The sequence below is a fragment of the Podarcis liolepis genome, assembly GCF_965112155.1.
Source record: "Podarcis liolepis genome assembly, chromosome: 17".
NCBI lineage: Eukaryota > Metazoa > Chordata > Lepidosauria > Squamata > Lacertidae > Podarcis > Podarcis liolepis.
In genome coordinates, this window is record NC_139571.1 from 305,058 (window position 1) to 332,038 (window position 26,981).

Sequence of the window (26,981 nt, forward strand, 5' to 3'; positions counted from 1 at the left end):
TGGGGGCAGGGCTCTCTGCTTTTGGAAAAGAAATGAGAAACCTACCATTGTAAAGCAAAAGTCGTTCCCCCCCCCCCCACCACCCAAGCCAGCCCTCTCTCTCTCTCTCTCTCTCTCTCCCCTGCATGCTTTTCGGCTGCCTGCGAGTGCCTAGAGCACGGAGAAGAGGAAGTGGTGGGCTGGAGCCTGCACGCAGTGTGACTAGGGAAGAATTTAAAGGAAGGACGTGATCATTTCCTTAACCCTCTGCTTGCCAGGAGGGCAGGGGATTCCCTGCTCTTTGTTGAGTTTGAGCAAACGCAGCAACAGAAACGGGTGGGCAGTAAGACCCTGAGGCAGAATGCAGGAAAGCTTCTGCCTTCCCTCTTCCCTCCGCCCGCCCGCCCGATCTTATTTTTGCCTATTGCGCTCCGGCAAGTCAGCTCCAGGGACCACACATTCGCTCAATAACACACACAGACATTTCACCTTACTTTTTAGGACAAAAAATCTGCGTGTTATAGAGCGAAATTTACGGTACTCTTTCACTTCTTCATAGAGCATGAGGCTCTTAATCTCAGAGTTGTGGTTCAAGCCCCATATTGGGCAAAAGATTCCTGCCTTGCAGGGGGCTGGACTAGATGACCCTTTTAAAATACGCAAATAATAAACAAATTGTTCTTCCATTCACAATCTAATTAACCTAATTTCATTGGCTATTGTATTTACTAGTTGTTGCCTATGAATTCTTACCTATATTTTGCCTATAAGCAGTGTAAACGGTGCTGAACTAGGCTTGCTGGTCTATAGTGTATTCTTAAAAAACAAACAAAACAAAAAAACAAAAGCAAGAATAAAAAGAAAGAAAGAAAGAAAGAAAGAAAGAAAGAAAGAAAGAAAGAAAGAAAGAAGAAAGGGGGGATTGGTTTGGGAAGGGAAGGTGAAGGCCTGCGGCCTTTAACCTGCGCACCTGGTCTTAACCTACTTTCATTGGCCATTGGGGATTATTGGTTTTTGAATCTGATTTCTTTCCAAGTGTGGTCAGTTTAATCAATACTGAACTAGGCCGGCTGGGCTAAAGTGTCCTCTTGTAATAAAGGCTTAATTTTAAAAGGGAAAGACTCAGGCTTGTGGGTCTAAACAGTGCACGGCCTGCTTGACCAATTTGCACAATTAAAGTTTGGAGTACAAGGGTTACTGTTGCGGCCGATATAATGGCTTCCAAGAGGACCCAACAGGCGCGATCTTCTGTTCCTCCCCAAGAACTCTCCTGTATCCAGGATGGGTCAGGGTAGCCTCCTGTGCCCTGCAACCCACAGGCTTTGTCGCAGTTTTTTCTGCTTTGAAACCTTTTACCAACAATTCAGGCCCATGGTCACTGCATCCTCTTCCCAGATAGTGAGTACTCCTGATTTCATACCCGTTACTGACCAAAGGCCTGGTGGAACAGCTCTGTCTTGCAGGACCTGCGGAAAGATGTCAAGTCCCGCAGGGCCCTAGTCTCTTGTGGCAGCACGTTCCACCAGATTGGAGCCACAGCCGAAAAAGCCCTGGCTCTAGTAGAGGCCAGCTCTGTGGCCTGGGACCTTCAGGATGTTTTGTTTGAAGACCGTACGTTCCTCTGTGGGACATACCAGGAGAGGAGGTCCCGTAGGTACTAGGTCCTAGGCCGGGTCCTAGGCCGTATAGGGCTTTAAAGGTTAAAACCAGCACCTTAAACCTGATCCTGTTTATACGGTGCTCCACGGGGAGCCAGTGCAGCTGGTATAGCACCGTATGAATGTGATCTCGCAGCGAGGACCCCGTAAGGAGTCTTGCCACGGCATTCTGCACCCGCTGGAGTTTCTGGGTCAGTCTTCAAGGGCAGCCCCATGTAGACTGAGTTACAATAATCCAGTCTGGAGGTGACCGTCGTGTGGATCACAGTGGCTAGGTCAGGGCGAGAGAGGTAAGGAGCCAACTGCTTAGCTTGCTGGAGATGAAAAAATGCCGCCTTTGTTATGCAATCTGCGCCTCCATGGAAAGGGAGGTGTCAAAGATTACACCCAAACTCTTAACGGACAGGGTGCTGGCACTAATTGTACCCCCGCAAGAGATGGGAGTTGCCCCCCAATCCCATATCATCCCTTCCCAGCCAAAGGACCTCTATCTTTGAAGGATTTAACTTCAGCTGGCTCCCATGTAACCATCCAGCCACAGCTTCCAAACATCTGATCAGTGTGTCTGTGGCCGAGTCAGGATGGCCATCCATCAACAGATAGAATTGGGTGTCATCAGCATATTCATAGAATCATAGAGTTGGAAGAGACCACAAGGGCCATCGAGTCCAACCCCCTGCCAAGCAGGAAACACCATCAGAGCGCTCCTGACATATGGTTGTCAAGCCTCTGCTTAAAGACCTCCAAAGAAGGAGACTCCACCACACTCCTTGGCAGCAAATTCCACTGTCAAACAGCTCTTACTGTCAGGAAGTTCTTCTTAATGTTTAGGTAGAATCTTCTTTCATATTGATGGCAGCCCAGCCCAAAACTCCAGACAAGCTGGGCGAGGGGGCGCATAAAGATGTTGAAAAGCAGCGGGGAGAGTATCGCACCCTGAGGCACTCCACACACCAAGGAGTGGCGCGATGACAATTCCCCCCCCCCAGCGCCACTCTCTGTTCTCGACCAGAGAGAAACGAGCGCAGCCATTGAAGGACTGTGCCCTGGATCCCCACGTCGGCAAGGTGGTGGTCCAGGAGTTCATGACCGACCATGTCAAAGGCTGCTGACAGGTCTAGAAGAATCAGCAGCCCCGACCCGCCTCGATCCAGCTGCCTGCAGAGATCATCTGTTAGGGCAACCAGAGCCGTCTCGGTCCCATGACCAGCGCAGAAGCCGGACTGGAATGGATCCAGAGCCGATGTTTCATCCAGAAACCCACCAATTATAACCTTTCTGCCTCTCACTATACCCCAGACTTTCCCAGTATTCTACAGGATTCACCTCAGCCTTTACCATGGAAGGGGGCTCCGAAACATCATCGGAGGAACAGATGCAGGGGCAACAGGAAGTGTCAGCGGCTGCAGAACAGCACCGGTCTCCAATGATGGGCAAGGGAGAAAGAAGTCTTAAAGAAGCATTCGGCCAAGAAGAGCAAGAGAAGTAAGCCTTCTGATTCCGAGGACAATTCAGAAATGCTTCCCTGCTGCCCACCACCTGCTGGGACCTGAGCGACCAGAATTACTGGATGGATACCCACACTGGAAGAATGGCAGATGAAGCTTATGGACTACATGGAACTGGCAGAAATGACTGGCAGAATCCGAGATCAGGGAGAAGAGGTGGTGGAAGAAGACTGGAGGAAATTTAAAGACTACTTGCAGAAATACTGTAAAATTGATGAATGTTAAAGGGATGTTGGATTGAAAATAAGCGGTATTGGTAAAAAGATTAACAAGAATATGTAAATACGGATTGACAATGGTTGAAAATATATAATTATAATAGGTTAAGATATTGGGTAAAGATAAATGATAGAGGGGAAGGATTTGCTGAATTGTGAACTGAATCATGTGAACTGGGAATACAAAAAAGGGGTGTGTGAGGAGGTCAGGAAACAAGTAAATGAAATATAGGACATGAAAATATTGATTTCTTTTTAAATTTTTCTTTTTTTACTTATGTATTCTGTCTTTATATTTTTGTATCTCCTTTTCTTTTATTATTGTTATTCTTTTTTATTCTTTTTTATTTTTAATTTTGTAACCTTTTATTGTCTGTAAAATTTCAATAAATATCATTTTTTTAAAAAAAACAGAATTACTGGATGGAGCAGGTGGGTCCCTATGTGGAAAAGAAGCAGCCAGATCCCTCTAAGTTTGGAAATTCGAAGCTAAGCGAGTCCCTCACCATGAGGTTTGCTGGGTGTGTGCCAGGGGCCAAATTGTAAGTATGCACATGAATGTGAAAAGTGCCTAGGTAACTACCTGGCGTCCTCATGTTTTAAAGGTAAACAGCCCGGACTTCCGGGTTAGCGCCATCGGCGAATGGCAGAGTTCCTCCAACCGGAGGAACTGGCTCCATGGAAACTGGAGCTTCCCACCGCGGTGAAGGTGGGGACCCACTAGAAATCCCAGGTGGAGGAAGCCTGGGAATGTGGGGTTCGGCAGGGCACCAGGAGCGCCCCCCTACGCACCGGGAACCCCATTTTGGGGCTCTGGAGTGAAGTGGGGTGAGCAGCGCGGTGCTGCGAACTGATTGCTACTTTCACGGAGTGAAGCCGCACAGCCATTGCCGGAGAGCGCTGACTTTTTCCTGTGGACAATTGGATTTAAAACAAGTACCCATGAGTAGAAACGGAAAATTGGATCAAGAAATATCTTAATTTGGCACCGAAGCGGGAAGGTTCAAAACAGGAAGTCCGCCTTCCGCTTTTTGTACATAGACTGAAGCAAAAACCTTGTAAGCTAAAGTCTGGAAAGTCGTTTAAAAAGTTTAAATTTCCTTCATTCCTTCATTTATAACCGAAACCCCCTTGGAAGCAGGAGAAAAGGGGGGGGGGCTTTGTTTAACGCCTGCAGAAGAGAGTGAAGAAAGATAAGTTTCCACCGTCTCTAACCTGGGAACGGGGTGTCAGAGACAGAAATTCTTGGAGAGGTTCATTGACTGTGAATGGAATACTTTGACAGATAGCTAAAGAAGAGAAATAAATTGATTCCAATGTTGCCTTCTGCATTCTAAAGAAACAAAATATCTGAAAAATGAAAGTAATTTTCCTTTGTTGGACTTGCCTTAAAAAAAATGGATACAAATAGAAATTGTCTCCTCTAGAGGGAGCTTGCTAAATTGTTGCTGCGTCTACTTGAGGACTCTTCAGCTGTCAGATTAAGATCGTGGGACCAGTCCTTTTTGATCTTGACTAAATATGAGCTGGGAGAAAGTTTTGGTGCTTGCTTTATGCAAGACAAGTGCCTTGCTGGAACAGATGCATGAGAAGATGGATTTGATGACTGTTGTGGTTAATAACTGTGGACAAACAGGGAATATTGATACAGAAACTATTCAGGGACCAACTCAGGAACCTGTACTGATTGGGCAAGTGCAGAAGATAATGCAGGAGGTTGCGGTTGCACCTCAAATAATACAAATGGAGAGACCCGAGGCCCTACAGGAATATAAGCCGCTGTCTTTGAAGATTGAAGTTGGAGTCAGCCAGGGGGAGTCTGGAGCTGAGGAGGTTCTTAACTTTGGAGAGACCTCAAAATATGTTTTAAAATATTTTTTGGACTACATTGATGATTGTGGGGAGTGGGACTCTGGGGAATGGGCTGGTTGGATGAAGGGAGACGAAGATAATTTTGGGTTGGAATCCCCCAGAGACCTACTCCCCAACGAGAAAGGAAAGAAACTAAGAAAGAGACCAACAAAAGACAAGGAAAAGTGCAAGTATAAACAAGAAGAAGATGATCTGCAGAAGGGACATGGAAGAGACTTAAGGGCCTCGGACATTAGATTACCAGGTTGATGGACTAGATGGAATGGACAGTAAGGACTGACACGACCCGAGACCAGGAACAAGAGACGTTGGATGAAGATTGGAAGAAAATTCATAAAGAATTTTTTTTCTAGGGAATTAGCCTAAAATTAATGAACATTAGGGAAAATGTTGGAATGAAACTATATGACTCTAGTAGAAAAGATATCAAGAGTTATGTATAATCGAGTATTAAGCGTTAAGCTCTAAAGTATTTTTTGGTAAGATAAGGTTAAATAACTTAAGGTAATTTGAATAACAGAATATGGGGAAAGGATGGGAAGGATTTGTTGAGTTAATAGGTTAAATTGTCAAGATAAATTATTTAGTAAAAATTGAGAAAGATGCAAAGAATTTGCTGAAATAATCAAACTAGAATACAAAAAGGGAGGTGTGAGGAGGTCAATGAAACAAGCAAATGGAAGTTAAAGATATGTAATATGGGATTTGTGTCTTTTCCCCCCCTTCTTTTTTTATCTTTTCACTGTATTGTTGCCCTTACAAATGCCCGGAGCACCCGTTTTACCTCATATTTCCTGTATAATTCCTCAAGCTGCTGGCAATCAGAAAAGTGAGCAAAATAAGAAGGAACAACATTTTGCATCTCCTCACAAACTGCTGCTGCAAGCTACCAAAATCTGCCTAACGGTTTGCCCCTTTAGAGGCAAGGTGATAAACTGGCATTATAAGAGTGATATAAGGAGACACCTAGCGGAGCTTCTGAGGGTAATCCCTAGCTCTATTGACCTGAAGCATACTAATCATATTAGGAGCAGACCTCAGAGGCAGAGAGTGCTGCTCTCCTTTAAAACCAAAAAGCTCCCTGCACTTATTATGTCCTCAAGAAGCCTTCTAATTAACTATGGAATCCTTGCTACAAGAGTCTTTACCAATACCAAGATCTGCCCCCTCTTACCAAACTGCTTGTTCAAAAGAAAGCAGATAAGTCTGAGGGTCCGCCAATTGCCACGACCCCAACTCTCCTGGCCGCAGATCTAATCAGCTGGATTGACGCCCCTCTGCCTCCACTGACAAAGGCTATACATCTGGAGAATTCTACGGAGCGTGAGTTACTTCTATCCTTCTCCCAATTGCCAAAACGGGAGCGAACAGAGATAATGGACAGATTGGACGAGTTGCTACTCTGTCTCCGTAACTCAGAAGATCATGCTCATGTAAATAAGATGAATTCCTCACCAATTGTAGATCAGTCTACACAAGCCCAAGTGGTACCTGTTTTAACGACCTTTGATTTGCAACCTGGCTGTACACGGCCTCGGGATGTCAAGCCCGGGCAGGATACAGTGGAAGATTCGACAACCCTCTGGTCAAACTCTGAAGCTGTGGCAAGACTGAACGCTCTTTTGGAGGCAAACCGAAAAGGATGCCTTCCACCTGCCTTACACTGCATGTTTCCTACAGCAACCGCAGATCCAAAAGGCCCACCCCCCTCAATCTTAGAGCATACTTTAAATGTAGAGTCTATGGACCTGTCATTAAGTGATACTCCCATGCACCAGAATCCATCCCTGCAGCTACCAATAATTAAGCCTCAATCCATGGCTGCTGCTGCGGTAAGTGGTGCTCAGAAATTGCCTGGTAAGCAAGCTACAATCACTTCCTTCTTCCAGCCTATTGCCCCCCTTCGCCGCATGCATTCTCAGGTGGATTCTGCCATGCTGGTTCCGCAAGGCCCAGCATGACTCGAAGGGGTGACCAGGAGATTACTTACTTTCTTATCCTGGAATGTAGCTGGCATTAAATCTAAGCTGATGGGTCCATCCTTTGTCGCCTACATAAAAGGCAGTCGTATTCTTTTGCTGCAAGAGACCTGGGCTTGTGAGGGCTTCTCCCTATCAGGGTATAAGGGCTTCTACCTGAATGCACAACAGAATTTACTATCACCTGGCAGACCACAAGGTGGGTTGGCTATCTTCGTTTCTTTGGCCTTAAATCTGCAGGTGGAACAAATCGACATTCAGTCGTCATCCATGCTGGGTGTAAAGCTACAAACAGCGTAGGAAGTGTTCGTGGTGATTAATGTCTATTTGCACCCAATCTATAAGAAAAACCTGGTGGACCAAAGATGGAGGGGAATTCAACTGACTCTTGAAACTCTCCTAGAGAAATATCCTGAAGCCACCTTCCTATTTGCAGGAGATTTCAACGACCAATTGTCTCACTCTGATAAATCATTATTTGCTAAATATAATAAATATCCCTCACTACCCATTTTAACTTCAGACCTTTTACCCAGGAACTTTAAAGACAGTGTTGCTACATACGCAGGTTTTAAATGTAGACAAACCTTGATGGCTCTTAATTTTCACCTTCTAAACGGAGCTCTCAGTTCTGATTACCCTGCCGAATTTACTTTCTGGTCAGGCTCCCGAGCCTCTACCATAGATTTTATTTGGACATCAGTAGACCTAATTCCCAAAATTTCCAACTTTAGGGTGGTTACGAGGCTGGAAAGTGACCATTTTCCATTAGAACTCTCTCTGACTCTGGATGGAGAATTGGCTACCTATCCCTGTGTGCCTATTACAAATAACCAGCTTCAGATGAGGCCCACTGCCTTAAAATGGACCGACAATATGGCTCAACGGATAAATGAACTTCTTTGGTCTGACCAACTGCAAGAGACAAGGGACTCCCTTGTCAGTTGAGCCACTGCCAATATGTGACAATTTAGTAGAACTGCTAAAACCTTCGTTGGCTAAGACCCCGGTAATGAATAGTAACCATTTCTCTCATTAAAAGTGGTTTGACGAAGAATGTAGGCTCTTCAGGAACAACCTATATAACGAATTCTTGGCATATAGGGCATCAAATGACCCCGCACCTAGTAGTCACCTTATGAACCTCGTGAGAAGGTATAAAGCACTATTAAAGGAAAAGAAGCTTGCGGCAGAAAGAAATGATTGGAAGAACCTTCCAAAAGCTGCAGAAAATAGAAATCCCTCCTCCTTTTGGCACCAAATTTCTCAATACCTGGGTAGACCGTTGTCAAGGACAGAACCCCAAATTTCAGCTGACACCTGGGAAAGCTTCTTCTCCGATTTATATGCAGCTCACGCAGCCAGCGGAGGAAGGTTAGATTTGGCCCCCTTGCCAGAGTGGGATCCTGTCACCTGCTCTGAAGTGGAAACACTTATAGGCCAATTTGAGGCGGGCAAGGCACCCGGAGACGATCTTATTTCCATAGATGTTATTAAAGCCAACAAGGATTGGTGGTGTTCACCCCTAGCAGTTCTTTTTACTTATATAAACAAAACAGCACAATTTCCTCCAAGCTGGAACTCTGCACTGATTGTGTTAATTCACAAGAAAGGGCCGCGCACAGACCCGGCCAATTTTAGACCAATTAGCCTGCTAAATGTTATCGGGAAGATCTATTCAAGATTTCTACTAAAGAAATTAATGACCTGGATGGAAAGCAACAATATCATCGCAGAGGAACAGGCGGGTTTCCGCCCCGGAAGATCAACAACAGACCAAATCTTAATCTTAAATCACTTGGCCACCAAGTACGCTGGCAATGGCCTAAAAGCCCTCCACGTCGCCTTTATAGACTTTAAGCAGGCCTTTGATCTAATCACCAGGAACCAGCTATGGACAAAATTGGCAGCGACATCTATTGACCGCCGCCTTCTCCTGCTGATTATTAATTTGCATACAAATACCCTCCTGAGGATTAGGATAGATAGTAAGGGGCTAGTCTCCAATCCGGTTGCCACCACTAGGGGGGTAAGACAGGGCTGTTTGCTTGCCCCTGCTCTGTTTAACTTCTATATTAATTTGCTAGTGGTGCATATGGCAAATGCTGATTTCCATCCACCAAAACTGGCAGGCGAGCCTTGAATGTCCTACTGTATGCGGACGATGCCGCCCTATTAGCTACCTCCCCCATCGGATTAAGGAGGATGCTTCGAGCTCTTCATGAATATGAGACCCAACACGAGCTCCAACTAAATTAAGCCAAGACCAAAATAATGGTCTTTGCTGCTCGACTGAAACCTAATTTATGGTCTATTAATGGTATTCCTTTAGAGCAGGTCAGTTGCTTTAAATACCTGGGTCAGGTTGTAAGATCAAATAGGTCCTTCTTGGCGCACAGAGAATGCATAGCCTCGAACGCATCCAAAGCAGCCCTGGTGATTAGAACCCTGTACTCCAAGAAACAGGCACAAACTGTCAAAGTTGCCTTACGACTCTTTAAAATGAAAGTCCTCCCTCTTCTGCTGGGGGGCATTGCTTTGGGCTCACGTAGGGATTTTGAAAAATTGGAATCTATCCAAACCCAATTCCTCAGGGCCATACTCAGGATCCCCCCCTCTGTGGCAGGTGCGATCATGAGACTGGAAACCGGTTGTCAAGCCTTTAGGTATGTGGCCCTGAAAGCGAAGTTATGGCTATGGCTCAAGCTCTGTTTCAGACCGGTGGGTTTGGCCCCCTTGATTCTGAGGGATAACTTTAAATCTCCATGGGAAGAGGAGATAGTGGAGGAAGTGCAGAAGTGCGGGTTGTCCTCCCTTTATATAGAGTCCATGACGTATAGCCATGTAAAGGCGGTGATCGCTCAAAGATTAAGGGATATTGCCAGACAGGAGGACATAACCTGGGTTGTTTCTGGGGGAGCAGTTGTATCGGGCTGCTCCAGCTCGCTACCTGGCGGATATCCACTACGTGGAATACCGCACACTATTTACTGCGGCTAGGTTGAATGTTCTTGACTCGGTGGTTCTGAAGGGAAGATATGGAGGAGTCCCATATGACCAGAGATTATGCCACTGTGCATTGGGCGAGGTAGAATCCACAGAGCACATTTTACTGAGCTGTCCCAGCTACAACGATTTAAGACAGTATCTTATAATCCCATACTTACCCCAGCTCAGTTCCCGACAAAGAGGAAAGCAGACAGCATATCTGCTAAATAAGTCTTCTGGGAAAACAACTTTGTCAGTGGCTAAATTTCTTTTCCTGGCACTCAAGTGTCGGAAACGTATAACTGAATGCCTTGATGTGGGTTATCTGTGAGAGGTCTAGTACTGTGGCCCTACCTTATTTATGTACCCCTATAGTTTATAATTATTGTGTTTTATTTCTGACTATCGGTCGAATAAAGGATATTGATTGACTCAGGGGACCCCCTAAACCAAACAAACAAACCAGTTAGGGAAATGCTAGCTATTGCAAAAAGAAAATAAACAAATAAATTCTGGCTGGGAGGGTGGTTGGCCCCTTCAGGGAACCGCCTATAGTGGGTTTACACATTTCACCTTTAGGCATCGTCCCTAAAAAGACTCCAGGAGTGTATTGTATGATCCACAACCCATCCTACCCTAGAGGTGGCTCAGTCAATGATGCAATACCACAGGAGCCTTGTTCTGTGAAATATGCCTCCTTTGATCAGGCTATAAAGCTTATTTGCAGGTTCAGCAGGGGAGCACTCTTGGCTAAGTGTGTCATTGAGTCAGCCTTCCGTCTCCTGCCAATTCACCCAGAGGACTTTCTGTGGCTAGGTTTTAGGTTTAGGGCTTATTCATAGACAAATTTATGCCGATAGGGTGCTCAGTGGCTTGTGCAGCTTTTGGGTCATTTAGTACAATTTTAGACTGGGCCTTTGCTTTAGAACTGGTTCTGAAAGGGTGACCCATTACCTCGATAACTTTTCTCTCATCACTAGTAATAGCCCTGATTGCGCTTCTCTTTAGAGGCTTTCACCTCCCTGGCTGAGGAGCTTGGGGTACCTTTGGTGGCAGACAAAACAGAGGGTCCAGTTTTGACCATAACCTATTTTGGGTATTGAACTGGACACAATCGCACAGACATCAGCCTACCAAGGGAGAAGCTAGCAGCACTTAAGGAATTAATTTTGTAACTTCTTCCTCTCAAGAAGGTCACCCTTAGGCAGAGTCAATCACTCTTGGGTCACCTCAACTTTGCATGCCGGGTAGTGCCCCCTGGCTGCCCCTTTTGTGGGCGATTGGCTAAGCTGTCAGCGGGACTGCATGCTCCTCAATACAGAGTGCGCCTCTCTAAAGTGGTCAAGTCAGACCTGGAGGTTTGGTTAAAGTTCCTGGATAAGTGCAGGGGAATTCTTTGTGGCAGGACAATTTGATGCTGCGTTCAGACTTTCAGGTACAGTCTGATGCAGTTGGTTCCCTGGGGTTTGGTGTCTACTTTAGGGCAGTGTTTCCCAAACTTTTTTGGGCAACGGCACACCTGTTTACTGAAAAAAATCTCGTGGCACACCACCATTAAAGCCCCGCCCTGTGACGTCAGCGCGCAGCGTCACGCCGGGAGGGACGCACGAAAGTGAAAGTTTTTTCCCTCCCCCTTGCCGGGGAACCTCCAAGCTTTGGGGGTGGGAGGAGGCAGCAGAGCGAGGGACTGAGGGACGGCGGCAACTGAGGCGGCGGCGGCTGTTGTGGTGGTGGCGGCGATAGCGGGCGGAGGAGGGGGCGGCGGCGGGGCTTGAGGAGCCGCCGCCGGGAGTTGCTGCTGCTGTTGTTGCTGCTGCTGCCCGGACATGCCGGCCTCCTCCTCCTCCTCTGTCTCGCGCTCCTCCCTTTTGCACGCGCTGCCCCGCCGCTCGGCACCACCACCGCGGAGCCGCCCCCGGCTCGACGCGGATCCTCGCCGCCGCCGCCGCCTTTCACCGCCCGACTCGCCCGCCTCCCTCCCACGGCACACCAGCCAATGTCTCACGGCACAGTAGTGTGCCGCGGAACACCGGTTGGGAAACACTGCTTTAGGGGATGCTGGTGTGCTCAGCATTGGCCTATCAGCTGGCAAGGAAAACCTAAAACGCATGACCTCACCTTCTTAGAATTTTCCTATCGTAGTTCTGGTGCACTTGTGGGCTGATGAGTTTGGGAATCACCAGGTATGCTTCTGGACTGACAATCAAGCGGTTGTCACTGTCCTGTCTAAGCAATCATCACACTCTCTTAGGGTGGCAAACGTGCTCCGGTGCTTTCTCCTTTTGTGCTTAGAATTAATCACCTATTTCTCTGCCAAATTTACACCTAGGGTTAACAATGACATCGCGCATGTTCTGTCTCGTTTTCAGATGGACTGTTTCTGCTCATTAGCACCAGAGGTGCAGCAATTGCCACAGCCATTCCTGGAGCACCTTTGGAACATGATGTCCTGAAGGGAGTATTGGCTTCAGTAGTCCCACCCACGCTTAGGCATTATAAAAAGGCTTGGTTGGACTTTATGGAGTTTCAAGGCAAATTAAAAAATGCTAGGCTTGACACACACCCTACCAAGGCTGAAGTTCTGCAATACTTGGTACATTTTAGGGAGCTGGGTCGCGCAGCAAAGATTCTTAAACATCCAGTCAGCTGCAATCTCCTCCTTCTGTAAGTCTATTTACTCCAATAGACCCTTGTGCAGATTTCTTAGTGTGAAGGACACTGGGGGGCTGGCGCAGGCTGCAGCCTCCCAGCAGTGGTGGTAGAAGGCCCATAACTTATGACATTCTATGCCAAATCCAAATAACAACAACAGGCGGAATTTATGCCTGCAGTGAAAGCCAGAGCCACTTTGCAAGGTCCCCTCAGGCTCTGGTTATTCAGCTGGGGGGAAATGACTTGGCCTATCAGAAAGGCGTGGACTTGATGTGGGACATTTACAATGATTTCAATGAACTGATTGCCTCATTGCCAGATTCAACCCTAATTTGGTCACCACAGCTGGCGAGGCATGCATGGACTGTCAGTGCCCTCTTGCGATAAACAAAGCCCAGGAAGCTTTTGGTACATTTGGTGGAGTGTAGAGTGGCAGCTCTGGGGGGTTGGGTCATTGACCACCCCAACATCCAGTTCAGCTAAGTGGCCCTCTACCAAGAGGATGGCATACATCTTTCAGATGTGGGAAACTATGTGTGTCGGCATGCTGCAAACTCGAACCCGGTACTGTTGCCCGAACCCTGATGCTCACCCAACACTCGCCACTGACCTCCACAGTGAAATTCCTGTAGTGCCAGCTCCTGCCCTCCCTCGAACCTGCCACCAGCATCTCAGCCTGCCGCTCACCCTCTTTCTCCACGGAAACATGCAGAGAGCCTGGTGAGGGAAAGTAGGGCATCGTTTCACTGGGGTCCTCTAGCTTGGAGGCAAGAGGGAACTCTGTGGGCCATCCATCCCACCCTGAGCTCAGGTAGTACCAGAAGCCGATGCAGTGGGTGCCCCCAAGCAGCGGGTATATCCCCATCCGCAGTGCCGCTGCTTGACCTGCCACCAGAGAGCCAGTGCTGGTGTCGGCAACCATGTAGTGCCATGGGGAAGGGAAAAGATGTGTTCCAGTTGGATCTTCCTCTGGATTGGAAACCCCGGGGGTCATCCAGTCCAACCTACCGCAAGGCGGCACTCACCCTCCGGTGTGCCCAGGGTGTGGTCGTCAAGCAGACCTTGTTCCAAGGTGCCATGCCCACCTGGTGGGGCCGGCTCCTGGGAAAGGACGATGGGATCTGGAGCCGTTCCTTGACTCCCAGCACCCATCTGCAGGGTAGATGACCCAGGGTGTGCCCTCCAGCTCTACAATGCTATCATTCTGTGATGTAAAGCAGGACATGCTCAAAGCAGAGGGTGCTGGATTTTAGTGCTGCACAGGCTGCTGCCCCTGGGTGGGCTCAGACCCAGCAGGGAATTTGGTTTCCGTGTAACATGGCCACCCCATTTCTGGCATGACAAGATACACAAGGAGAAAACACTTTCCTGTCTCCTGTGGCAGCCAGTTCCACAAGTTAACAAAGGCATGTGGCAGGCCTCAAATTCCCTGCAGATGCTCACCACACTGGCTCTCCTCTGTGCCGTCATGGCAGTCAGGCTCGAAGTCGCACATTTGCTCTCTGCTGATGCAGCACAGGCAAACTGGCCATCCTTGTGGGTGCCGGGGTGTGTGTGGCTTGCTGGGGGGAGCAGAGAACAGGCCTGGATGGAGAGGGAAGGAGGTGTCAATGTCCGGGACTGGTGGAATACATATGGGAGGATGGCTCCATCCCATGAGACTCATCTGTGGGTTTTTGAGTTCCAGCCAAAAAGATTGGGTTGGATGACCCTCAGTGTCCCTTCCCATTCTCCCATTCCCATAGGGCGGTTCACAAGACACACACACATACATGGGTACACACACATATATGACCCATGTAAAATATTATTGAAGAAAGAAGTGCTATAAAGAGAACTAGAGCCTTATTTCTACTCCTTTTCCCCTCACCGCTTTCCGCTTTGTTGGATGCAACCAGGAGACAGGATCAGGACATTCAGAGCTATGCTGCTTTGGGGATCCTTCCTGAAGCCTGGAAGGAGGGAGCAAGGCAGATAGAAACCCATCGCCAAAGGATCCCTTCAACCTGCGTTATCCTCTGAGCCTACCTCACAGGGTTGTTGCAGGGAATAATAGGCGGGGCAAACCAAGGACTCCTTGGAGAAAACGGGGGGGGGGGGAGAGACCAAGGCAATAGGAAGCTTCTCCTTCCTTGAAGTTTTTGAAGCAGGGCTTTGATGGCTGTCTGTCCTGGATGTTTGAATTGAGATTCATGCCTTGTAGGGGGTTGGACTAATGACTGCCACGCTCCCGTCCAACTCTATCATTCTACGTTTTTTGAAATAAGCTCTTCTGCTTATTTGAAGTTGGAGGGCCCAGCCAGACGGACATGTCCATTGCCAACCTGGCACCCAGAGATCTCCATGCAGTTGCAGTTGGCCCCACACCTGTGGCAAAATGCACCTGGCGAATGTCAAACCCTGATGTTAGGGCAGGGCAAAAGCCACCACTATGGTTGTCAAATTCCTGGCAGCAGCAGCACTCCTCTGCCTTTATATGGATTGGGACAGGAACATAAAGGCACCTGGAAGTCCTTGGTCCTGTTGAAAGTGGCCTCCTCGGGGAACAAGAAGTTGCTGGCACGGCTGCGGATCAGCTCCCTCCTCTTCCCCATCTGGGACTAGATGTTCAGGCAGTTGGCCAACCCATGCAGCTGGAGGGGAAACGTAGCGCTAGAGCCAAGGGTCCAACCCACTTGGCAGCACGGAGCACAGGCCTATTATAGGGTCGGCCAATATTATTAATATTCAATAGTTCTCATCATATTGGCCACCCGATGAAAGCCAAATCTGGGTCAGAGGGAGGAAATATCAGTGCTGAAAGATGGGTGAGACAACAGAGTGGTGGTGGCTCCCATATTTCTGTAAATAATAAATAATAAATGATGATAATAATCTGCCCCAATATTTCTGTAAATAATAAATAGTAAATGATGATGGTAATAGTAATAATAATGGGTTGTTTCCCCTTCATGAAATGCACACACATGTGTGTCCCTGCCTGCCCACCCGACAAGGGGACTCACGTGGCAGGACCCGTTTGCCACCAGGGTGGGGCTGACCAGCTCAGCTCAACCTGAGTGGGTGCCGGCGACATAGATGAAGTAGCCCGTAACACCCCAAGGGTAATATTTATTCATTTTGTGGACTGCAGAGGAGGCATCGCTGTAGAACATACAGTATATCATATTATATATATCTTTTTTTAACACCAGAGCTTTCCAAACGGCTCGTCGTGACACTCTATACATTGTATATAGAGCGCCCTTTATCCCAAGATATACATACACATATCCATTATATATATATATATATATATATATATATATATATATATATGAATCATAGAATCATAGAGTTGGAAGAGACCACAAGGGCCATCGAGTCCAACCCCCTGCCAAGCAGGAAACACCATCAGAGCACTCCTGACATATGGTTGTCAAGCCTCTGCTTAAAGACCTCCAAAGTAGGAGACTCCACCACACTCCTTGGCAGCAAATTCCACTGTCAAACAGCTCTTACTGTCAGGAAGTTCTTCCTAATGTTTAGGTGGAATCTTCTTTCTTGTAGTTTGGATCCATTGCTCCGTGTCCGCTTCTCTGGAGCAGCAGAAAACAACCTTTCTCCCTCCTCTATGTGACATCCTATGTGACAACATAAAGATGTTGAATATGTTTAACTGACCCTTGATAAAGATGTCATTGATAAAGATGTTGAAGATGTTTAACTGACCCTTTATTTGCTTTCTTTGATATTTTTTTTCTCCTTTTCCACAATTTCATCTAGAATCTATTTTTTCCTTTTTCTTTTCAATTTCTTTTTAAATGAGTTTTGTTGTATAAAGTCCCTTCATTACCGCCTTACTTGCATCCCAGACCGTCTGCAATTTTGTCTGTCCTTCAATATTTATTTATTAATAATCACTCAAGGCCTTTTTAACCTTTTCCATAAATTTTTGGTCATCTAATAAATCTTCATTCAATCTCCATCTAAATGAAAGGTGACTTTGGGGTATGCATTCCCCTGCGTCCCCCCAGAAAAAAGCCCTGTATATGTTCTGCCAAGGGCAGGATTATTTCTGGATCTGGAGCCAATAAGCACACCAGTGGATGAAGAAAAGCAATGCTTTATTTGCATAAGGTTAACAGATAGCAGCAGGCAAACAAAACACAAATTATAGCATACCAGAGAGGAGTCACACACAATCTCCCCTTCAGCTGCCTGGAGCTCCAGGTAGAGCAGCGAGAGAGACTCCCAGCCGACAGTCTCACATCATCTGGTACCTCCATTTGTGAAGAAGCTCACTGAGCCCCTTCAGCCTACAGCTTTTATAGACAACTTTGATTTGATTGATTGATTGCACCTGGTTAGCAGGCATCACTCATGATCAGCCTGGGACACCAGGTGCAACTAATGCAGAGCAGCTGAGAGTCTCCAACCCAATTCACTGCAACTGGGTATCCTCCCCACTAGCCAATCAGCACTTAGAACACGGGACCCAGGAAACTCCTGACACAGGTGTGTGGGAAAAAAAATCATACTATCATGTTTTAGCAAACCTTAAACCACGGATATAAAAGGGAGACATGACATCTAACTCCTCGAATTTACAATGGTCTTCCGCATTTCCCCTACAGTGTGTGTGTGTGTGTGTGTATGTATGCATGTGTGTGTGTGTGTGTGTGTGTATTATATATATATAATTTATACGTGTGTGTGCGCGCATATACAGTCAAACCTCAGTTCCAAAACAGCTCCGTTTTGGAATGTTTCGGCTCCCAAATGCTGAAAACCTGGAAGTAAATGCTCCAGTTTTTTGAAGCCAAACGTCCAACGCAGCTTCTGCTTGAGTGCAAGAAGCTCCTGCAGCCAATTGGAAGCCATGCTTTGGTTGTCTAATGTTTTGGAAGCCGAACAGGCTTCCGGAATGGATTATGTTCGACAACCAAGGTTTAACTGTGTGTATGTGTATACATAAAATGGATACATGGATGTATGTATGTGTATGTATATCTATATATCTATATAGATATATGCATGGATATATGTATATAAATAAAATGGATTTATGGGTGTGTGTGTGTGTATGCATATACATATATATACAGTGGTGCCTCACAATATGAAATTAATCCGTTCCGCGAGTCTCTTCGTCTAGCGTTTTTTTCGTCTTGCGAAGCAACCCTATTAGCGGATTAGCGCTATTAGCGGTGTAGCGGCTATTAAAGGCTTAGCGGCTATTAAAGGATTAGCGGATTAGCAGCTAAAAGGCTATTAGCGGCTTAGAAGCTTAGAAAAGGGGGGGAGCGGGGAAAAATCGGAACACTTGCAAGACGTTTTCGTCTTGCAAAGCAAGCCCATAGGGAAAATCGTCTTGCGAAGCAGCTCAAAAACGGAAAACTCTTTCGTCTAGCAGGTTTTCCGTCTTGCAAGGCATTCGTCTTGCGGTGCACCACTGTATATATATAGAACCTCAAAGCCAAAGTGAGAGCATTTGGGTCAAAATTAAGGGAGAGAAGAATAACAGAGACCTCATTGTGGGAGTTTACTATAGATCCCCAAGCCAAACAGAGGACATAGATGATGCCTTCCTGGAACAGATGGCCAAGCATGCAAAAGGAAGGGAGATAGTAGTAAGGGGGGACTTCAATTACCTGGATATTTGTTGGATGTCAAACTCAGCCAAGAGCATAAGATCAAACAGATTCCTCACTGGCCTTGCAGACAACTTCATTGTCCAGAAAGTGGGAGAAGCAACAAGAGGAACAGCCATTTTAGATCTGGTCCTAACCAATGTTGATGACCTGGTTAGTGGGGTAGAAGTGGAAGGATCATTAGGCGCGAATGATCATGCTCTTCTGAAGTTTACTATACAGCGGAAAGGAGCAGCCAAGCATACTAGGACTCAATTTCTTGACTTTAAGAAAGCCGACTTCATAAAACTTAGGGAAGTGCTGGGTGAGATCCCATGGGCAGTAATACTAAAAGGAAAGGGAGTTCATGATGGCTGGGAGTTTGTTAAGAGGGAGATAGTAAAAGCACAACGTCAGGCAATACCAATGAGACGGAAACATGGAAGGTGCCTAAAGAAGCCAGGGTGGCTATCTAAAGAACTTTTAACTGAGTTAAGATTTAAAAAGGATGTGTACAAAAAATGGAAAAGGGGGGAAACCACCAAAGAGGAATTCAAACAAATAGCCAGCACGTGTAGACACAAAGTCAGAAAAGCTAAAGCACAGAATGAACTCAGGCTTGCTAGAGAGGTTAAAAGCAACAAAAAAGGCTTTTATGGGTATGTTCGTAGCAAAAGGAAGAACAAAGAAACAGTGGGGTCACTCAGAGGAGAAGATGGTGAAATGCAAACACAGAAAGGGCTGAACTCCTCAATGCCTTCTTTGCCTCAGTCTTCTCCGATAAAGAAAACAATGCCCGACCTGAAGAATTTGGAGCAAATGATTCAGCAAAGGAAACACAGCCCATAATAACTAAGGAGATAGTACAAGAATACTTGGCTAGTTTAGATGTATTCAAGTCTCCAGGGCCAGATGAACTGCATCCAAGACTATTAAAAGAACTGGCAGATGTGATCTCAGAACCACTGGCAGTCATCTTTGAGAATTCCTGGAGAACAGGCGAAGTCCCGGCAGACTGGAGGAGGGCAAATGTTGTCCCTATTTTCAAAAAGGGGGAAAGAGAGGACCCAAATAATTACCGCCCAGTGAGTCTGACATCAATACCAGGGAAGATTCTGGAGCAGATCATTAAGCAAACAGTCTGTGAGCACCTAGAAAGGAATGCTGTGATCACCAATAGTCAGCATGGATTTCTGAAAAATAAGTCATGTCAGACTAACCTGATCTCGTTTTTTGACAGAATTACAAGCCTGGTAGATGAAGGGAACGCAGTGGATGTAGCCTACCTTGATTTCAGCAACGGATAGGTAGCCGTGTTGGTCTGCCATAGTCAAAATAAAAAAAATTCCTTCCAGTAGCACCTTAAAGACCAACTAAGTTAGTTCTTGGTATGAGCTTTCATGTGCATGCACACTTCTTCAGATACACTGAAACAGAAGTTGCCAGATCCTTCTATATAGTGAGAAGGTGGGGAGGGGTATTACTCAGAAGGGTGGTGGGAATGGGAGATTGGCAGATAGCTGAGATGAGCCTGTTGACGACTCTTCCCAATTTGAGGATTGGGAAAAATTGTGGAAAACAGATTTAAAAGTTACAGACTGTTCTCTTTTGAAAGAAAATTATATGAAAATGATGTATAGATGGTACATAACACCAGTACAGATAGCAAAATTGTATAAAACCAAAATACATGTTGGAAATGTAAAGAAAAAGAAGGGACTTTTTATCATATGCCGTGGGAATGTAGAGAAGTTTTAAAAAAATTGGGAAATGATATATAATGAATTGAAGAAAATGTTTAAAATGACATTTGTAAAAAAAACCAGAAGCATTTTTGTTAGGGATTGTAGGAAGAATAGGAGGAGGAGGAGTTTGGATTTGATATCCCACCTTATCACTACCCGAAAGAGTCTCAAAGCGGCAAACATTCTCCTTTTCCTTTCCACAACAAAGACTCTGTGAGGTGAGTGAGGCTGAGAGACTTCAAAGAAGTTTGACTAGCCCAAGGTCAGCCAGCAGCTGCATGTGGAGGAGTGGAGACGCGGATCCCCAGATTATACGTCTACCGCTCTTAACCACTACACCACACTGGCTCTCAAGACCTGCCAAGGAAAACAAGGAATTTATGTATGCTACAACAGCAGCAAGAGTCTTGATAGCACAAGGATGGAAGAATGAGGAAACCCAGACAAAAGAACAGTGGCAAGAGAAATTGATGAACTATGTGGAACTGGCTAAACTGACACACAAATGGCAAGAGAAGGACAACTGCGATTTCAAAGAAGAATGGGAACTTTTTACAAATTACTTAAAAAGACAACAAAAAGAACTGGACTCCTTGGCAGGTTTTGAATAAACATACACAAATTTATTGATTGTTAACATAGTAGACAGATAATATAAAGATTTATACAATTTTACAATATGCTGAAAATAATATGTGTGGAGAAATCAGAGACAGTTGCTGAGGGAAGTCTCTGGGGGGGTTGATGGGGAGGTGGGAGGAAAGGGGGGGAAGAAAGGGGGAAATGAATAGGATATGTTCTGATACTTTGATATGTTGAAATTGCTAATAAAAATGTTTTTTTTAGAAAAAGAAAAACTTGGAAAAGCGATATATTATTCGGAAAGCAACAGTTAAGGTATTACAGGGCAGGTGGTGATTTGTTAGAAATGCATGGGGTGATTTGATTGATACATAATGTACTGTAAAAGGTATTTCAGCCCTGTGTTCTGGGCTCAGACTTTGGAAATAATTCCTTTGAGACATTCTGCTAGCTAGCACAAAATAAACACCTTTCCTTTTCCATTGCTGTGTGGAATTTTTCCTTCAGTCTATAGATTTGCAACAGCAGGGGGAGGGGGATCCTATCCATGCAAGAGAGACTGGCAGGGGGGTGGCGGAGGAAGGGGGATCCTACCTTCATGCAAGGGAGGCTGGGGACAAAGGGGCTGCTCCTCCCAGCACCACACGCGGGCAAGGGGATTTGATGAAAATAGATCAAAGTTTGAATTAGAGATATTAAGCAACGACTGTAAAATTTTGTCTAAAATGTATAAACTGCTGTTTGAATGGCATTTGAAGGATGAGGAGGTAAAGTCGGTTATGATTCATTGGGCTAAAGATTTTGGGTATAACATAAAGCTGAGTGATAGGGTAAAATTATGGAAAGAAGGTTTAAAATTTACTGCATGCAATGCCTTAAAAGAAAATGTAATGAAAATGATGTATAAATGGTATATTACACCCGTTAAATTAGCCAAATGTATAGTTAGCAACAAATGTTGGTAATGTAAAGAAAAAGAAGGAACATTTTATCACATGTGGTGGGAATGTAAAAAGGTGAAAAACTTCTGGGAGATGATATATAATGAGATGAAAAGAAACCAGAAGCATTATAAAGAAACCAGAAGCATTTTTACCTGGCATTGTAGGAAGTGATATAAATAGAAAGGAATGTAAGTTGTTTTTATATGCAACAACAGCAGCAAGAATTTTAGGCACAAAAATGGAAGCAAGAAGAACTATCGATGAAAGAAGAATGGAGGATGAAATTAATGGACTATGCAGAGCTAGATAAACTAGCAGGAAGGATTCGAAATCTGCGGGACCAGAAATTCACAGAAGACTGGTGTAAATTTACAGACTATTTGAAAAGTATTTGTGATGATCAGACTACTTTTGTAGGTTTGCAAGAAGTTTTGTGAGGAGAATTATTGGAGCTATTGCAAAAATGGATAAAGGGGAGGATGGTTAGTTAAGATAATTAAAGGCAATATGAATTTAAGAAATGCCTAAGAAGTGGTTAAAACGGTGGATCATCAAAGGTGCTGATGGAAGTCCAAAAAAGATTGTATAAGTGGTGAAGTTTTGTGGTATGTATTATAATTTACATATTAAAATTAATAAAAATTACTATATTAAAAAAAATTAATACAGTGGTACCTCGGGTTACATACGCTTCAGGTTACATACGCTTCAGGTTACAGGCTCCGGTAACCCAGAAATATTACCTCGGGTTAAGAACTTTGCTTCAGGATGAGAACAGAAATCGTGCTCCAGCAGCACGGCGGCAGTGGGAGGCCCCATTTGCTAAAGTGGTGCTTCAGGTTAAGAACAGTTTCAGGTTAAGAACGGATCTCCAGAACAAAATAGATACTTAACCCAAGGTACCACTGTAGTTCAGCTGGAATACCATCACTTCCACTGGCCTTGTTATTAGCAGTGCTTTCTAAGGCCCATTTGACTTCACTCTCCAGGATGTCTGGCTCAAGGTCAGCAACCACACTACCTGGGGTGTACGAGACAGCCATATCTTTCTGGTATAATTCCTCTGTGTATTCTTGCCACCTCTTCTTGATGTCTTCTGCTTCTGTTAGGTCCTTACCACTTTTGTCCTTTATTATGGAAATCTTTGTACGAAATGCTCCTTTCACATCTCCAATTTTCTTGAACAGATCTCTGGTTTTCCCCATTCTATTGTTTTCCTCCATTTCTTTGCATAGCTCGTTTAAGACAACCCTCTTGTCTCTCCTTGCTATTCTTTGGAAATCCGCATTCAATTTCCTGTATCTTTCACTAACTCCCTCGCATTTTGCTTGCCTTCTCTCTCCCGCTATTTGTAAGGCCTTGTTAGACAGTCACTTTGCTTTCTTGCATTCCCTTTTCATTGGGATGTTTTTCATTGTTTTTGTTTTGTTTTGTGTTTCAGTAGGATTGTTAATTTTTCTTGATTTTACTGCTTTGGTGTTTTTTGTTTTTTGTTTTGGTAAACCAATCTGCAGGTTTTTAAAAATAAATTTTATTAAATAAATATAAATAAAATAACACAAGCCAAAACACAATCCATCCTGTAGATTTAAGTATCTGTCCACAGTCACCTACTTGTTATCAGAGGCCCAGAATCCACATTCCTTTGTAAAAAAATATGAAATAAAGTCAAACCATTTTTGCAGGCAAAAAAATATTTATTTATTTATTTTAATCAATGTGGGGGGGGGGGTAGACAAGAAATTTTCCGCACTGGGTACCACCTGACCTTCCTATGCTACTGGGTCTGGGAAGGGAGCATGGATAAGGCAAATAACAGGCAGATGATATGCCTGGTCTGTTACTTGCATACAATAATAGTCCTGTGTCATGGTATTGCCAGAGAATGCAGGGGAGGAGCAGAGGCAGGCAGAGGGAGGGGGAAGGAAGTGGCGACTGAGGAAAGAGGGGAAAGCCAGGAGGTGGGACAGCTCACAGATGTTGAACCAGAGCCTCAACACCGCACAGGAAGTTCTGGCACAGACAGTGAAACAATGCCTATTCCGTCTGCCAAGGAAAGGAGAGTGTTAAAGAGGAGGGGGCAGAGGCGTCACGTGAAACTTTCCCGCCTTTTCTGTTGGAGAAGGAGCTGGCATAAGCCACTCCCAGAATCTGAGCCGGAGGATTCGGATGCAGTAATGGGCTGCTTGTACATATGTAAAATAAAGACTGTATATATGTATCTCTGAGTGAGCAGAAGCATTTCTTGCGAAGAGCATTCACAAGCCATCACATCCTGTATATTAGCTAATTTACTATCTTGAGTCGGTAGATCATTTTTCAACGTTAACATATCTCAGTCATAGTGGTTCATATTAACATAATTGGGTTTTTTTTACTTTAAACATTAGAGTTTTTCTCGCCAAAGCTCCTGTAGAGAAGCAGTCATGCCAAAAGTCCACGATGTGACTTTTAAGTGATCATTTCAAACCCAGGAACCACAACAGTATTCCATCTGATTGGCAGCACATCCTGTCTATCTCTTTGAGTCTCTGCACAAATTATGCTGCTCTTAACACTAGTCAGACAGAACATAAAGTGGCATCTCCTCCCAAATAATGCAGACGGCTCTAGATTAAATACTTCATCTTAACTGATCTTCATTTGAAGATTCTGAAAAAAGATGAAAGGCCTCATCTTATGAGAACAACCTGTGGGTCATCCCACGGAATACTCAGATAAATGGTGAAAGTATGCTGATAAGAGAATATGACAGCACCAGCTTGTTATTTTTAAATTAATGAAGTCAGACGACATGGAGTGGGGAGAGCGGGAGCGAGCCCAAAATTATTACCTGAAATAGCACAATGACGAAACCCCTTTGGAAAGTCTACTGAAGAAACCTCTCAAAAAACTACAGTCTTCCAAATTACAAAACTTGACAGCTTACCATAGACTCCTAACCTATGTTCTGTTTCTTTTTAAAACAAAACAAAACCAATTTTGCTCCTGATAATTTCAAAGGCTGCTGGAAACTACCTGTTCTTGAGATCTCTCTTGCTCTCTCTCTCTCTCTCTCTCTCTCTCTGTGTGTGTGTGTGTGTGTGTGTGTTCTAAGGATGGGTGGATCTGTCTGTTTTGGTTTCTTTCTTTTTGTCATTTTTCCAAGCTTGGGTTCAGTTCTCCACATTTCCATATTAGTTTGCCATTAAAAACAGCCCTCATGATAATATACACATTTTTGCAAACCAATTTCCCCTAGAGAAGAAGAAGAGGAGGAGTTTGGATTTGATATGCCGCCTTTCACTCCCTTTAAGGAGTCTCAAAGCGGCTAACATTCTCCTTTCCCTTCCTCCCCCACAACAAACACTCTGTGAGGTGAGTGCGGCTGAGAGACTTCAGAGAAGTGTGACTGGCCCAAGGTCACCCAGCAGCTGCATGTGGAGGAGCGGAGACGCGAACCCAGTTCCCCAGATTACGAGACTACCGCTCTTAACCACTACAGCACACTGGCCCTAACATGATGCTTTAAAAAACACACTAATTTATGCATTTCTAGACACACCTTACCTTGGTATATGAATTTTGGTGCCCATTCTTTGGCTGGGAAGCTGCAATTCAGAGAAGGACGAATTTTGAAGGATGGATGTTTCAGTTTCTGTATTGTTTCAACAACTGCAGATTTTGTAGGTTTGCCTTTAAATGTGAACTGAACTGAATTTCTCCCCTAATCCCTAGTGTATTCCTAATCTCAATTAATATCAACTTAATGACATAGTCAATCTCTCCCTATAGAGTTGGCAAAGTGGGCTATAACTTGAATAAGTGAATGAATGAATCATTGATTCCAATAGGGGCTGTTTTGGCAAAGAGGATTTGCTTCTTTTATTTCTCTAACTACTGATTTCTCTAACTGGTGTCCAGTAGCACCTTAGAGACCAACTAAGTTTGTTCTGGGTATACCTAAAGAAGGGTCTGGTGACTTCTGTTTCAGTGTATCTGAAGAAGTGTGCATGCATACGAAAACTACTCAGTTGGTCTCTAAGGTGCTACATTATAATTTTTAAATTCTTTTGGAAGGATTCTTTTAAACTTTCTTAGATCATATAACTTTTTTGAAGACTTTATTCTTTTAAGGGAATTTTTAGGTTTTTAAGAAGAGTCTTTTTAACTATCTTTTTAAATAATTGTTTTAATTTATTTTGACTGTAAATGAGAAACATGCTTTGTCTCTAGTTTCAGGGATGTGACCGCAAGGTATCAGATGCCAGAGAAGGGTTGGCTCATTTGGACATACTTTGAGAATTTATTTTAATTTGCTCATATTAAAAAGAAAAAAAAGAAAAGAATCACAAACATCTGTGAGGGGGCCACTGAAAGTAATGATTTCAAAAGAGCTACTTGAAGTAGGACTAACAGGAACCAACTCATGATGCAATTTAACATGGATTGGGCAGCCTACAGTCCAAAGGCAGGGGCCATAAAAAGCTGAGGCTCTGGACTTGAGAGACGTGCGGCAATGAAGACACTTCACCTTCTGTCATTCTGCCTGCTCATGGTAGCAAATGAGACAAGGAAGTTTGAGGATTGTGAATTGTTTTACAAGCTGAGAGATCTGGGGCTGGATGGCTTTCGCGGTATTGACGTAAAACAATGTGAGTCTTGTTTGCTGGACGTACAATGTCCAGCTGCTCTGTTAGGATAAATTTATACCCAATTTGTTGTGGATCCCAACCTCCCTTTGGTTTCTCATTTCTAGATGACATGTGTAGCAATTTATATGGATTTGTTTGGGTTTTTTGTTTACAGTATTATTGTTATTATCTTTGACCATTTTAAAATAATGTGGCATATCTGAAAAATGAGAACTGACAGAGCAGGCAAGACTGAAAATAAAGAGTCTTGTGGCACCTTAAAGGCTGACACATTTATGATATAATAATTTTTTATGAACTTCATCAGTTGCAAGATTAAAGGTAAAGGTAAAGGGACCCCTGACCGTTAGGTCCAATCGTGACCGACTCTGGGGTTGCGGTGCTCATCTTGCTTTATTGGCCAAGGCAGCCGGTGTACAGCTGCCGGGTCATGTGGCCAGCATGACTAAGCCGCTTCTGGCAAACCAGAGCAGCGCACGGAAACGCCTTTTACCTTCCTGCCGGAGCGATACCTATTTATCTACTTGCACTTTGACGTGCTTTTGAACTGCTGGGTTGGCAGGAGCAGGGACCGAGCAACAGGAGCTCACCCTGTCTCAAGGATTCGAAC

At 44.8% G+C, this 26,981-nt stretch overlaps 1 protein-coding gene across 4 annotated transcripts in view; it reads left to right on the forward strand.

Annotated features, from left to right (window-relative positions):
- Nucleotides 1-26,981, forward strand: part of LOC310696746 (lysozyme C-like) — a 161,622-nt gene that overhangs the window by 36,389 nt on the left and 98,252 nt on the right. Inside the window, exons 1-2 of one of the 4 annotated variants that reach the window (XM_083482676.1) lie at nt 11,018-11,637; nt 25,953-26,371. In XM_083482676.1, the coding sequence (XP_083338802.1) occupies nt 26,236-26,371 (136 nt within the window). In that variant the 5' untranslated portion in view covers nt 11,018-11,637; nt 25,953-26,235. Of the gene's footprint in view, nt 1-11,017; nt 11,638-12,370; nt 12,386-25,312; nt 26,372-26,981 lie in introns of those variants that run through there. The other 3 variants (XM_083482678.1, XM_083482677.1, XM_083482679.1) reach the window with 3 other exon arrangements.